Consider the following 14,302-nt stretch of genomic DNA (forward strand, 5'->3'; position numbering starts at 1 on the left):
CTCGGAACACTTCAACCCCAGGGCATCAATGTGGACTTCAACAGTTTCCTTATTTCCCCTTCCCCCACCTCACCCTAGTTTCAAACTTCCAGCTCAGCACTGTCCCCAAGACTTGTCCGGACTTGTCCGACCTGCCTAGCTCCTTTTCCACCTATCCACTCCGCCCTCTCCTCCCTAACCTATCACCTTTATCCCCTCCCCCACTCACCCATTGTACTCTATGCTACTCTCTCCCACCCCCACCCTCCCCTAGCTTATCTCTCCACGCTTAAGGCTCACTGCCTTTATTCCTGATGAAGGGCTTTTGCCCAAAACGTCGATTTCGCTGCTGGTTGGATGCTGCCTGAACTGCTGTGCTCTTCCAGCACCACTGATCCAGAATCTGGTTTCCAGCATCTGCAGTCATTGCTTTTACCATCATGAGTAGTGGCTCTATTTCAGTGTTAAACAATTACCAATGTTCCTTTCCAGTCAGGTTTCCTGAGTTATCAGAGATGCTAATCTTTCTGTGATCATTTTATAGTGTCAGCCTAAAAACTTACAGAATTCACATTCAAATATTTCCTCCATGGAACTGGAACTCATTATCTTGATCTTGGGATTGTGCTATAAAATCCAGGTGACTGTACCCAATGTCAGAAAATTAATATGCTTCATCTTCTGAGAAGTGAGTCCAGGATCTTGCTTTCTTCATTTAGTGACTGAGGTAGACAGAACTACGTCCTTCTCCTTATATGATCATTTAGCTTTATTCTTTTACAGTACCTGGCTAATGGTCCCTCTCCAAGCTGCCGATTCAACAGGCTGCGCTTTACGCGTGGATCATTCAGACGCAATTGAGCAAAGGTCCTTATTATCTGCAAGAAATAGGAGACGATGTGAAATTCAGACATGGTGGATTGCAAACCGCTGCAGTAGAACAGGGCAGATAATACATGTAGAATTGAAACAAGAAAAAGTTAAAGTGCCCAACTGCAAGACAGTTTTTGTTGCTTCCTTAGTCCTTATTCAAATGAGGAGTGTTGGAGCCAGAAGACTGAGCACAAGAAAGTTATAGGTAGGGTTCTAATCAGAGTAAAAGTCCCTCTATGTTATCTCATCAACAAATTGTTGGGCAGGTAGGAGTGAGTTCGACAGCGAGTAGAGGTCCCTCTATACTAACCAATCTCATATAGCTCTACTAAGTGCATCAGGTGGATGTTTTGCATTTTCTGTACAAACCATCTTATGATCTTGTGAATGAGATTCTGTGAATTAGAAGTTTACCACTATCCTCTATGCTTTTTGATAAGTGTTCAAAGTCAACTCCCCTGACACTTAATCAGCCAACTCCCTCTCTTCTGACTCAGCTAACTTCCCCCTCACTCAGCTCAGCCAGCTGCCTCTCCTCATCCAAGTTAACTTTCCCCATCCCTCATTATTTCTTATGATCTTTTGATAATTCCAACTTGGATGACATCACATTCCACTTTCTGATGGTCTGAAAAGCTCATGATTTGCTGCTGACAATCCATTCTGTCATATGGTCTCTGATCGAAATATTATTTACTCTAAGTTTTTCATGTGACACCTTATTGAAGATTGTCTCAAGCCAGATATTCATTTAATTGAACCATCATATCTTTCGAGTAATACTTCAGATAATTTAATAACATTGCTTAAACATAATCTAAATAATTTATTCCTTTAAGAAATCAATAACATTAAAAAATATATATTTTGTCTTTGGATGTTTCTCATTTTAAAAAATTTGTTCATGGGATGTGGGCATCACTAGCCATGCCGTGATTCATTGCCCCCATCTGTAATTGCTCCTTGATCTGAATGGCTTGCTAGGAACCTTTCAGAAGACAGTTAGGAGCCAATCACATTGCCATGGGTCTGGAGTCACATGCAAGGATCAGATAAGGATGACAAATTTCCTTTCCTAAAGGACATCAGTGAATCAGACAGATTTATTTTACAACAATGGGCAATGATTATAAGGTTGCCATTGCGTTAGTTTTTAATTCTAGATTTCTATTGAATTAAAATTTCGCCATCTGCTGTGGTGAGAGATTGCAAAACTACATCCCCAGAGCATTAGCCTGGGGTCTGAATTACTAGTCCGGTAACCTTACTGAGGCCACTACTTTTCCCTTTGGCAAATATTCATGTGTTTCCTAAAGCTGATAAACTGACAAGCTGGTTCTTCATTCGATTTCTCGGTTTCCTCATTAGAAGATAGGAATCATTTTTGATGTCCGCCTGTTCTCTGGGACTATTCATTCTGCTATTGAATTGTTACGTATGGGTACTGTTACTTCTACTATCTGTTCCCAAGTTTGAAAACCTACAGGACAATCCATCTGGACCCAGGGTCTTGTCTTTTTTGTTTGGCAAAAACTTCCATCTTATTCTAATAACCACCGCATTATAGTCTCAATTTATTTCTCTTTGTTATTGTCTGTTAGTCTCCTGTGAGACATAACATCTTCAGTAAGATCACCATTTTAGCATTTGTCCCCTGTCAATTTGTATTTCTCACCCCTTGGAAGTCTCATCCCTATCTCAAATCTTTTTTGAATACATAGTGCCTATTGAGTAATGTAGTTTTTGTTTCCTTAGTAATTTCATTACGGAAGTTTTCTTTTCCATCATAATTACTGAGTTGGAAGGCTCATTTATAGCTGATATTATCAGCTAAGACATACTGAGTCCTGACATACTGCCTGTGCTGCCATTTTCTCTCCTACAAGATCATACTCAGGTACAACAGGCCCTGTTATCCTTATTGTAATCCAGCCTTAACACAGTGAGTTTTGTGACAGGGCCATTAGGGCTCAGGCTAAAGAACTAACCTGGAATCGCACATACTGACTTAAGTCTATTTCCACCATGTCTAGCAGCAACTGGAGCACTCTGTTATGAGGTAATCCAAGTACACCCTGTAAGCAAAAGGTGTCAGAAATGACAATTTAATTTCCTTCTGATAAACCAGTTAGTTAATAAGAAAATAATTGATGTAATTAAAATTAAACAATGAGCTAAACAAATAAATAAATTTGGTCAGAAATCATGTGTGATTTGCTATCACTGTAACAGGTTGAAGTTTGTAAATAGAATTGTGACTCCAGACAACTCTACTTGCAGTAAATATACTCACTTCAAGAAGTTTTAACTGGATTCTGTGTTATAGCTACTGTAGGCATTTGGGAAAAGAATAGTTATCTGGGCACTTTGTTCAAGGAGACAGTCACACCATTTAAGTTAGTAGAATTTTAGAGTCAATCAATGATAGTGATAGGAGGCCATTAGTCAGGCAGATACCCTGAATGTAGTGATGGAGGAACCTCAATCCTCGACTCACCAACAGGTACAAAGTGCTGACTATCTATGTGAATGAGACCAGGAGTGCAGGTTCAATAGGCAAACTAATCTTTCGTGAAAACATTCATGTGAGTGGAGTGAAGAGGAATGTTGTGATAAGGAACAATATAGTCTAGAGAAAGACACTGCTCTCGACAGACACATCTGGGAGGTTTGAAGTTTGTACTGCCAGGGACACCTCTCACACTTAGAGATGAGCCAAGAGAGGGAAGAGGAGGAGCCAGGGTCATTGTTCATGTAGGTGATAAGTTGGAAATAGATATAGTGACCATATAGAAAATGGAGCTCAGAAATGTTAACTAAAATGGCCCCGGCATATTGGCTGTATTTCCCGGCATCCTAAGCGACAGGCTAAGCGAAACTAATTGCTAACATAGCAATTTGTAAGAAGCCAGCCTAGCTGTATAAACAATCATCCCCACAGGTCCGAGGATGATATAGTACATAACACCAGATCAAAGGGCAACCATCAGAGGAATACTGGTGCCTCATTGTTTTAGAGCTGTACTAATGAATACATGTTTAGTTTAGAGCAACTTTGATATCTGAATGTTGCCTTGAAAAGCAGAGTAAGAATAATGAGGGCTATGTCAGACTTTAGAGATAGCGTTAAGAGCTTAACCAGATGGCTGTTGGTATGTGTGTGTTAGGATTAGAGCACTTTTGATGTGTAAGCTTCCAATAAAGTATGCTTTGTTTAATTTTACACTGTGCGATAGCTTAATGCTACGGGACTCTGTATTGCGTGCAAAGTTATGTATAAATGTAACAACTTTCCCTATCAACGGTGAGAGAATCCACTCTTTAGTACCCGACGTGGTCTAAGGTGGCTTTTCTCCCAAGCCTTGTTTGTATATTCGTATACTGACAGTCTTGAATAAAAACAGTGCTGTTGAAAGGTATTAATCAAGCGGTGGTTCTCTGTTCTTGGACAGGCGTTCACAGGAGCTCAAGGCTGAGCTTCCACATAGGAACCAAGAACAAAGGTAGATTTTGTAGATCCATTGGAGGAGTTTCACACATAGTGATCTAAATTAAAAAACAAAACCCCAAAACTAATCAGATCTGTATTGTTACCCAAGTCAGAAGCCAATTGATAACAGGATAAATCAATTTGAATGTAAAATGCTGGTTAAAGGAGTGGCGTGGGAAGCAGGAGAATCATTTCATAGACCATTAGAACACTACTATGGAAAGACTGAACTGCTTTGTTGGTCTCCAGTTAAACAGGCTTTGCCCAGTGACTGAGTGAAGTAAATAACTGAATTAGTAGACAGGGCTGTAAACCAACAAAGTTCGATGAGTGGGTTCAAGTGAAAGGTAAATTCAAAAACAAGAACAGCTAGCCCTCAAAGTCACTGTACAAAATAGTTTCTTCACTTAAGTAGGGTGGTCACAACAGCCTTTATCATGAGTGGCAGCTCATACGACATAGGTATGGGTGCAGAGTGGTGTCAGAGCTCCGAACGCAACTTTAAATCACCTCTTGTACATCATAGTCAGCTGAAGATTTAAGAATCCAACAAAAGAAACTCTTGTGGCAATCCTCAACAAGGAAGAGTATTTCAGAGAATGGTAAAAGCATTTCAGAGACACAATTTTCAGTGTCAGAGAGACACATTGCAGCAGAAGAGTTAGCAGCTACACATGAAAGGAGAATTAGTAACTCTAGCAGATACAGGCTGCAGCACGAGCATGTGGTCTGTGGAAGTAGTGCCAAGGCAGAGTTCAGCAGAAAGCAATGAGTTCACCAAAGGTTCTGTGAGTAAAATTTCAAATTCATAGGCCATGGGACTATTTAAAAAGGCAGAATAACAGATATTTAAAAAATTAAAAATTACTTACAGCTCAGATTGAGCTTCACCACCATTGCAAGCAAGCACCACCAAGCCCAGGGTACAGCCCAGGGTACATAAATACACGTAAAAAGCCATAAAAAAAATTAATCCAAGGTCACAGATACAGGACATAATTTAAGCAATAATGTTGAGAAAATTAAAAGCCCAAGTAGATCTGATCTAACCAGGAAAGAAAGGTGGAAAACTTTATTCAGGACACAGAGAAAGTGAGAAAACCTTTAATAGAACTGCAATAAAGACAGGAATTGCTTATTGAAACTACGAGGAGTAGGACGCATTCTGTAAATCATGCCTAAAGGGGGAATTATTTGTTAAACTGTAAAGAGCGGGATACACAAATCAAAGCCATGGAAAGGCATGATTCATCCCTTTTACCCATGAACGGTGGGATTCCTCGATTTCAGCCATGAAAACATATGAACCCTCCACTTCAGCTACAAAAATTGGGGAAATCCTTCTGCCCAGCAAAAAACAGCAGAACTACTAATACCACAAAATAAAAATTATTAAGCAAATAAAATATATGATTTCATTAATAAACATGAAGTCAGAAATAATATTGCCAGGAAGATTTTATTTCAGAGGTCAGCCGAATAGAACACCTAATTCAATGTTTGGAGAAAAAGATTTTGGAGATGTAAAGTGACTGCCAAATTTTCTGCTGAATCAGAAGCTGAACAATTAAGTTATACACAATCCTTGTACACAACTGGGAGTACAGTTGGTCATGTTATAGCTGGTAATTGCTCAACTAGTAAAATCCTTGAAAAAGTTCAGCATCTGGGGAATCCATTGATGATTTCACTAATGATCTCTATAGATTAGTGGAGAAATGCAACTATGGTGATTTCAGAATTCATAAGAGAAAGATTTCTTTTGTAAATGCTGTTCAGTCTTTGATAGGTTCATTACAATCCAGAGAAGACCTGAGTCTAGAGAAAAACTTGCAGGTGATGAGTGAAGTTGAAGTCCAAAAGCAACATAGCTCAATCCTAAAACAGACCATCAGACATCAAAGATCAACAAATTCTATCAACCCCTAATTAACAAATTTACAAGCAGAACATGTGAGAAAACAGTGCGGTGATTAAGGTAGACAGCAGAAATTGGAAATACAGAGTCTACATGAAATAATTCAAATGCATGATATCCATGAAGTAGTTTTTTAGACAATGGAAAACAGTTCCCTAATGCGTGCTTCAGCAAATTCGCAGCTAGCTCTGGATTTGAACCTGCCACAAGCTTGCTGACATCCCCCCAATCAAATGGAAACATTGAGCGTGCTTTCAGGACAGATAAAATACTCTTGAAGAAGAATACTGACCTCTACATAGTGCTGCTAAATTATAGATTCACTGTACTTCAATCTCCCAAAAACATACCTCCCAATCCTATCAAAGACTTCACATTTATTCAAAGTTTGTGCGAAGATTTGTAGCTCGGGTGCTTGTTGTAGTGGTTCTGTTCGCCGAGCTGGGAGTTTTAGTTGCAAATGTTTCATCCCCTGGCTAGGAGACATCATCAGTGCTGTGGAGCCTCCTGCGAAGCGCTTCTTTGATGTTTCTTCCGGTATTTATAGTGGTCTGTCCTTGCCGCTTCCGGGTGTCAGTTTCAGTTGTCCGCTGTAGTTGTTGGTATATTGGGTCCAGGTCGATGTGTTTGTTGATGGAGTTTGTGGATGAATGCCATGCCTCTAGGAATTCCCTGACTGTTCTCTGTCTGGCTTGTCCTATGATAGTAGTGTTTTCCCAGTCGAATTCATGTTGCTTGTTGTCTGTGTGTGGCTACTAGGGATAGCTGGTCGTGTCGTTTCGTGGCTAGTTGGTGTTCATGTATGCGGATTGTTAGCTGTCTTCCTGTTTGTCCTATATAGTGTTTTGTGCAGTCCTTGCATGGTATTTTATAAACTACATTAGTTTTGCTCATGTTGGGTATTGGCTCCTTTGTTCTAGTAAGTTGTTGTCTGAGCGTGGCTGTTGGTTTGTGTGCCATTATGAGTCCTAAGGGTCGCAGTAGTCAGGCTGTCAGTTCTGAAACGCTCCTGATGTATGGTAGTGTGGCTAGTCCTTTTGGTTGTGGCATGTCCTCGTTCCGTGGTCTATCTCTTATGCATCTGTTGATAAAGTTGCGCGGGTATCCGTTTTTGGCGAATACCTTGTATAGGTGTTCCTCTTCCTCTTTTCGCAGTTCTGGTGTACTGCAGTGTGTTGTAGCTCTTTTGAATAGTGTCTTGATGCAGCTTCGTTTGTGTGTGTTGGGGTGGTTACTTTCATAGTTTAGGACTTGGTCTGTGTGTGTTGTTTTCCTGTGTACCCTTGTGGTGAATTCTCCCATGGGATCACCAGTCTCGGGACTCATAGCAGAGGCAGTTATGCAAAGGTTAGAACAAACAGCCCTACCACAAATTCAACCCAAACTCTGGGTCAGATATGTCGATGACACGTTCGTAATCATCAAAAACACGGAAATAGAAAAAACACACCGGATCATCAACGCCACACTCACAGGAATGCGATTCACGAGAGAAGTAGAAAAGGATAGCCAACTCCCATTCCTAGACGTGATAGTACAGAGAACACCGAACGGAGAATTCACCACAAGGGTACACAGGAAAACAACACACACAGACCAAGTCCTAAACTACGAAAGTAACCACCCCAACACACACAAACGAAGCTGCATCAGGACACTATTCAAAAGAGCTACAACACACTGCAGTACACCAGAACTGCGAAAAGAGGAAGAGGAACACCTATACAAAGTATTCGCCAAAAACGGATACCCGCGCAACTTTATCAACAGATGCATAAGAGATAGACCATGGAACGAGGACATGCCACAACCAAAAGGACTAGCCACACTACCATACATCAGGAGCGTTTCAGAACTGACAGCCAGACTACTGCGACCCTTAGGACTCATAACGGCACACAAACCAACAGCCACGCTCAGACAACAACTTACTAGAACAAAGGAGCCAATACCCAACATGAGCAAAACTAATGTAGTTTATAAAATACCATGCAAGGACTGCACAAAACACTATATAGGACAAACAGGAAGACAGCTAACAATCCGCATACATGAACACCAACTAGCCACGAAATGACACGACCAGCTATCCCTAGTAGCCACACACTCAGACAACAAGCAACATGAATTCGATTGGGAAAACACTACTATCATAGGGCAAGCCAGACAGAGAACAGTCAGGGAATTCCTAGAGGCATGGCATTCATCCACAAACTCCATCAACAAACACATCGACCTGGACCCAATATACCAACCACTACAGCGGACAACTGAAACTGACACCCGGAAGCGGCAAGGACAGACCACTATAAATACCGGAAGAAACATCAAAGAAGCGCTTCGCAGGAGGCTCCACAGCACTGATGATGTCTCCTAGCCAGGGGACGAAACGTTTGCAACTAAAACTCCCAGCTCGGTGAACAGAACCACTACAACTTCACATTTATGTCGCTAGCACCACAAAGATGTATATATTAAGGAGCAGTCCTATCATATGCAACAGCCCACGCACTACAACAGGAACGATCACATGTGACACTTGTCACATTTAGAACAGTGGCAGATGTGGATCAGGTATCTAAACAAAAATGGTACAGTCAGCCAAGAAGCTGCAGACAAGCAGAGGTGGTATACTGCTCTTTACTGCCAAAGGGGTCATATGAGGGAACCACAGGAACATGATTCCATTACAGGTTAAAAATCCACCACTCATTAATTGGGATGAACCCAATGGAGAAATAGCTAATGCAAGAGACCTCTGCACGACAGACTTTCAAGAAGAGCCTCAAACTCAATGGTTTTTAACCCAGAAGACTTATTGTCTTCCAAGGCTAAAGAGAATACATTCCAGGAGAACAGTGAAATTTCCAGCTTATCTAAACTTACAAAGTCAGATACTTGAAGAGAGATGGCTTGGAGGTAAATGTAATTATATACATAAATATATAATACTAATAATGAGAAAACAATAGCTGGAGGAAGAGTTGAATATGGATCTGAAAGGGTTAATACTGAGGAGTGCTATAAGCACCACAATTATGATGATATTTTGAGGGCTTGTGGTGGAACAGCTTAGGATCTTAAAGGTGAGACACCCAAAATCTGGTCTTCCTCAAAGTCTCTGTAACAACATCTATTATATCATTATTATCTCTACTAGCTGCTCACATGCAATAAACTCATCTTTTTAATTTCAAGAGATTTTTCTAGTTAAACCAGGATATAGTTCTGCTTTACCACACTAGACCAAGCAGGCAAGTTAGACCAAGTGTGGTTTCCTACACTTAGAGGATGATGGTAGCAACTTTCATTATAGGAAGCAGTTCATGGAGCTGTACCTGCTATAGGACTATTTAATGCAACAGTGTAGAGGGTGTTCCACTCTGTACCTCCCTTATGATGCACTTGGCCTGGAAACATCTAATGAGACAATGTGAAGAGACTCTGTATCTAACCCATGTTGGACTAAACTGAATTTTTGATGCTGATTTTGTAAATTATAATTCTAACATCATCATCTCTCAGGTTTCATTGCATAAACTATTACAATCCCAATAACAACATATTGAAAAGATGTTATCTTACCAGTGAGATGACTGCACTACCTCTGACCTCTGCATCATCATCTTTCAGTTGTCTGTTAAACAGAAAGAAAATATATCAGTCTTCTGGGTTTATTGACTGTGTTCGGTGAGGTTTTGTTTTGGGATGTGCACACCTCTGGCAAGACATATTTATTGAGCATCTATAACTGCCCTTGAGGTGGTGGTGGTTGGTACCTTCTTGAACCATTGCAGTATATAGCCACAACACTATTAGGGAAGGAGTTCCAGAACGTAGACCCAGCAAAAGTGAAGGAAGGCTCATATAATTACAAATCAAGCTGGTGTGTGACTTGGACAGTAAATTGCAGGTGGTGTCCCCATTAATTTGCCGCCCTGTTCTAGATGGTAGAGTTTGTAGGTTTTTAGGGTGCTGTTGAAGGTGCTTTTGCAATGCATTTTGTATCTCTTGCGAATAGTTGTTATTGTGCACTGGTGGTGTGGGGAATGAATTTGAAAAGTCAGAAGAAGGGGTGCAGATCAAACAGGCTGCATTTTCCTGGTTGGTGGTGAGTTCCTCGAGTGTTGTTGGAGTTGAACTTCTCCAGGCAAGTGGGGGATATTTCAGCATACTCTCTTTATCCAAACATGAATAAAAGAACTAAATCCAAGACAACAGGCAAAGTTTGATCAAGAGTGACATCAAGGAGTTCTGACAAGATTGAAGTTACTGGGAATCATGGGAAAAATACTCCAATAATTGGAGTTATTCTGAGCATGAGGAAAGATGGCTGAGATTGTTTGGAGGTGAGACACCTCAGTCACAGGACATTGGTGCAGGAGTTCTTCTGTTTATATCCTATGCCTAACCAACTTCACCGTCTTCATCAATGACAACCTTCCATTGTAAGGTCAGAATGGGGATACACACTAATGTTTGCATAATATTTAGTTCCATTCACAGATCTTCAGAGGTGAAAAAAACACAATCTATGCCTGCACGCAGCAAGGTTTGGAAAAGATTCAGCTTAAGCTGATAAATCAAAATAACTAGTAATATTTATGCTATACAAGCACTTGACAATGATCGAGCCAGATCAACAACCATATCTGTTTAAAAGAATTCCATACATAAATACAGAAGTACCAGGACGAGGTACCCCAATCACCACTTTATTTATTCTATAACCATTATACAATACTAGCAGTGTGTACCGTCTAAAAGTTATGCCAAAAACATGCCAATACGCTTGTGATGGCAACTTTACAAACCCATGATTTCTATCAAATGCATAGCAACACCCACATCTGCAGCTTGGAATTATATCACCATTTCTTCATAGTTAGATCAAATTCTTGAAACTCTCTATTTAAGAGCGTTATGGGCGTTCCTACAGCAGATGGAGTTCAGCAGTTCAAGGTGGTGGCTCATGGCGAGCTTCTCAAGAGAAACTTTGGCCTTACCAGTGACACACACATCCCATGAATTAATAAAAAGATGCAGAAAACATTGCAGTCAACGATGCATTAAAAAGATTTCACTAACTATAAATAGATGCTCATTTGTTTTCCTTCTTTGGCCTTGAGCAGACCTGTGTTCCTGGCAAATAGCCTGTGCGAATCTTACAGCTACTATAATAGGCATATTTGCAACTGAGGCAACAAAATCATCTGACCATCACTGAAAGTACTGATGACCATATGTGTGGATGTTGGTTGAGACCAGCTTTGTGCTTTTCAGTGGAGCCATAGTCAAACAACATGCAGACTTACAACAGTTCTGTGTATCGATGGAAATTGCTGGAAAGTAGAAATCACCTGTTCTAAGTAGGAAGATGGGGGGGGGGGGAAGAGGGGGGTGGGGGGGGGAAGAGGGGGGTGGGGGGGGGGGAAGAGGGGGGTGGGGGGGGGGGAAGAGGGGGGTGGGGGGGGAAAGGGGGGTGGGGGGGGAAGAGGGGGAGGGGGGGAGGGGGGGGGAGGGGGGGGAGAGGGGGGGGAGAGGGGGGGGAGGTGACAGAAGGCAGCCATATTCAGTGAGGGAGTAAGAGGTGCAATTAGGAGTAATTCTGTAATTCTCACCCTTGTGACCTGGGTAGTACTTTGGAAGAACATATGGTTTACACAGTCGAACTTTCCTACTTTCAATGGGATGGAACTAAGATAACTTCAACAAGCTATTCAATAGCTATTCAACAAGTGAATAATTCATTCAGATAGAAAACAGCCCATGCTAAGGGACAAAAACAAAGATCAATTTTACTGTGAGAGTCAGTTAGGAACTCACTGTTCCATGTCCTTCCAGACTGTTATCTTCATATCTAGCAAGTTCACAATCAAGCCAGCCCGTCGACGCACAGCCTGATGGTCAGGACGAAAGTGTTAGATTGTACATCACTAGAGAAAGCAGATTCTATCAGTCTTCAATATAACCAATGTTGTACAATAGGAATCAGAAACTAGTTGTAGTTGTGACCGTTAGTGATGCAGTATTTGCCACATTAACTATTTTAGCAGAAAATTCCTTTCAGCTTTCTTTAAAGTCCCTTTTCATCATCACCCTCCCAAATACGATTAAATAAAATCTTCTCACTGAGATGCCTTCACAGTTTGCCTCCCTCAGCCTCTACACCAAATGACTTACTGAATCCAAATTCAACTCCTCAGCTTTCACTGTTCTTTAATCTTACTGTAGACTCTCCAAGTAAACTTCCCATGTTATATTTGCAGCTTGTCATCTCACATTGCCCTGCTACTCTCAACATGTCAATCATTACTAAAATCATCTCTGATCACTTCTTTGTGTCATGTTCCAATCCCCTACCCTACCCCCACAACCCAACCCTGCTCGGTGTCTCCTGGAAAAATAATTCTCCAATTCGTTGGATTACACAGAATATATGGCACACAACAGTCATTTATCCCAACAAGTCCATTCTGGTGTTTATGCTCCATTTGAACTTCCTCCCATTTTTCCTAATCTAAATCTATCATCGTAACCCTGTCATCCCTTCTCCCACATACATTTATATAATTTACCCAGACATAAGTTTACGCCATTCACTTCAGCATTTCCTCTCAGTAACGGTACCACATTCTCACCAGTATCTGACTAAAGAAGCTATTTTGAAATCTCTGCTGGACTTTTGGTGACTATTTTACATTGATAACTTCAGTTATGTTTCCATCTACAAGTGGAAATAAACTCACTATTTCCACTCTCTCAAAATGTTTCAGATTTAAAGATCTCCATTTAGTCACATCTTAGACCTTATTAATTCCTGATGCAATTATTCCAACGCAATCTTGGATAGTACATCCTTCTTTAATTGAGGTCATCCACTCTGCTTATCATATCCCATATCTTGTACTAAGTCCTGTGCATCCATCCCACCCCTAAGCGAGGTCCCAGTGGACTAGCACCTCGATTTTTAAAAAAATCTTTGTTTATAAATCTGTCCATGGCCACACTATACCTATCTCTTTAGTTTGTCATAGCACCAACTCTTTCAAGATATTGGCACTCGTCTTATTCGGATCTCCTGTACGTCGTCAATTTGAATTGCTCCTTCAGTCTGTCAACGCCCCAAGTTCTGAATTTCCTTTTTGTAAATCTCTACTTTTGTTCATCTATTCTAATTACTTCTTATCTGGCTTGGTGTCAAATTATGTTTGGTTACATTCCTGTAAAAAACTTTGAGGCAAATCCAACATTTTAAGGGTGCTATACAAATTGTTGCTAAGGTGTCTGGAATCAGGAGTGGGGTAGTTAAGTTGAATTTTAAGAGAGAAGGATTTCAGCCCGTTCAGCACTTCACGAGGGTAAAGTTCCACAAATACCAGGTTTCTTTCTCCTACACCAGGAGACATTCATCACTGAATGTCAGGAGGACACTGAAGTACAGCAAATTTCACAGAGAAGCTTAGACCTATGCATCCAAATTCCATTCTTTCCTAGTTGGATTCTGATCAAGAACAAGAAACCTGTCCATAGCCCAGTCAGAGTGACGTGAAAATATAACACCTCCTACCACTACAATTACCCTAGGATTCCAGACCCACCCTGTGCAATACCATGTTGTGTAATCACAGACTCAGGAATTGGGGAATCATGTACAAAGCTTTCCAAGTTACTTACCAGAACAGGGTCATCCCACAGTTTCTGCTTCAGTGCCTCGAGCACAGCCTGGTACATGCCAGCCTTTGTGATGTGTGACATTCCAACAAAGGCTAATAAATCCAATGCCTTCAATCGGTGCTGGTAGAATTAAATGTGGAAATGGATTTAAGAGACAGTGTCAGATTTGAGAATGGAATTCAACAGACAAAAGCTTTTTGCAGTGTGCCAGATTTGGTTTCAGTCACTGTGCTAGGAACAGAAACAGACTTTTCACCCTATCAAATCTGTTCCACCATTATCTGTATCCACATCACTCAACTTCCACATATCCTTTGATACTGTTATCCCACAAAAATCTATCCACAAAATTCCATGTGACCTCC

General features: G+C 40.9%; 1 protein-coding gene across 1 annotated transcript; it reads right to left on the reverse strand.

Moving 5' to 3' along the window:
- Nucleotides 1-716: 716 nt before the first annotated feature.
- LOC132827980 (protein HEATR9-like) lies at nucleotides 717-14,008 on the reverse strand. The gene is made up of 5 exons (XM_060844833.1): nucleotides 13,938-14,008; nucleotides 12,087-12,160; nucleotides 9,846-9,897; nucleotides 2,841-2,927; nucleotides 717-857 (listed from the first exon to the last, which is right to left on the reverse strand). The coding sequence occupies exons 1-5, from the start codon at nucleotides 13,992-13,994 to the stop codon at nucleotides 717-719; spliced, it is 411 nt and encodes a 136-aa protein (XP_060700816.1). The 5' UTR covers nucleotides 13,995-14,008.
- Nucleotides 14,009-14,302: the final 294 nt, after the last annotated feature.

Source organism: Hemiscyllium ocellatum, chromosome 25, assembly GCF_020745735.1.
Source record: "Hemiscyllium ocellatum isolate sHemOce1 chromosome 25, sHemOce1.pat.X.cur, whole genome shotgun sequence".
Lineage (NCBI taxonomy): Eukaryota > Metazoa > Chordata > Chondrichthyes > Orectolobiformes > Hemiscylliidae > Hemiscyllium > Hemiscyllium ocellatum.

Excerpts from the sequence above, each read along its gene's own strand:
- LOC132827980 (XM_060844833.1), bottom strand. The coding sequence starts at position 13,994 with ATGTACCAGGCTGTGCTCGAGGCACTGAAGCAGAAACTGTGGGATGAC. Across the intron at positions 9,898-12,086 it reads GTCTGGAAGGACATGGAACA|ACAACTGAAAGATGATGATG; the intron begins GTGAGTTCCTAA and ends TCTGTTTAACAG. Across the intron at positions 858-2,840 it reads GTCAGTATGTGCGATTCCAG|ATAATAAGGACCTTTGCTCA; the intron begins GTTAGTTCTTTA and ends TATTTCTTGCAG.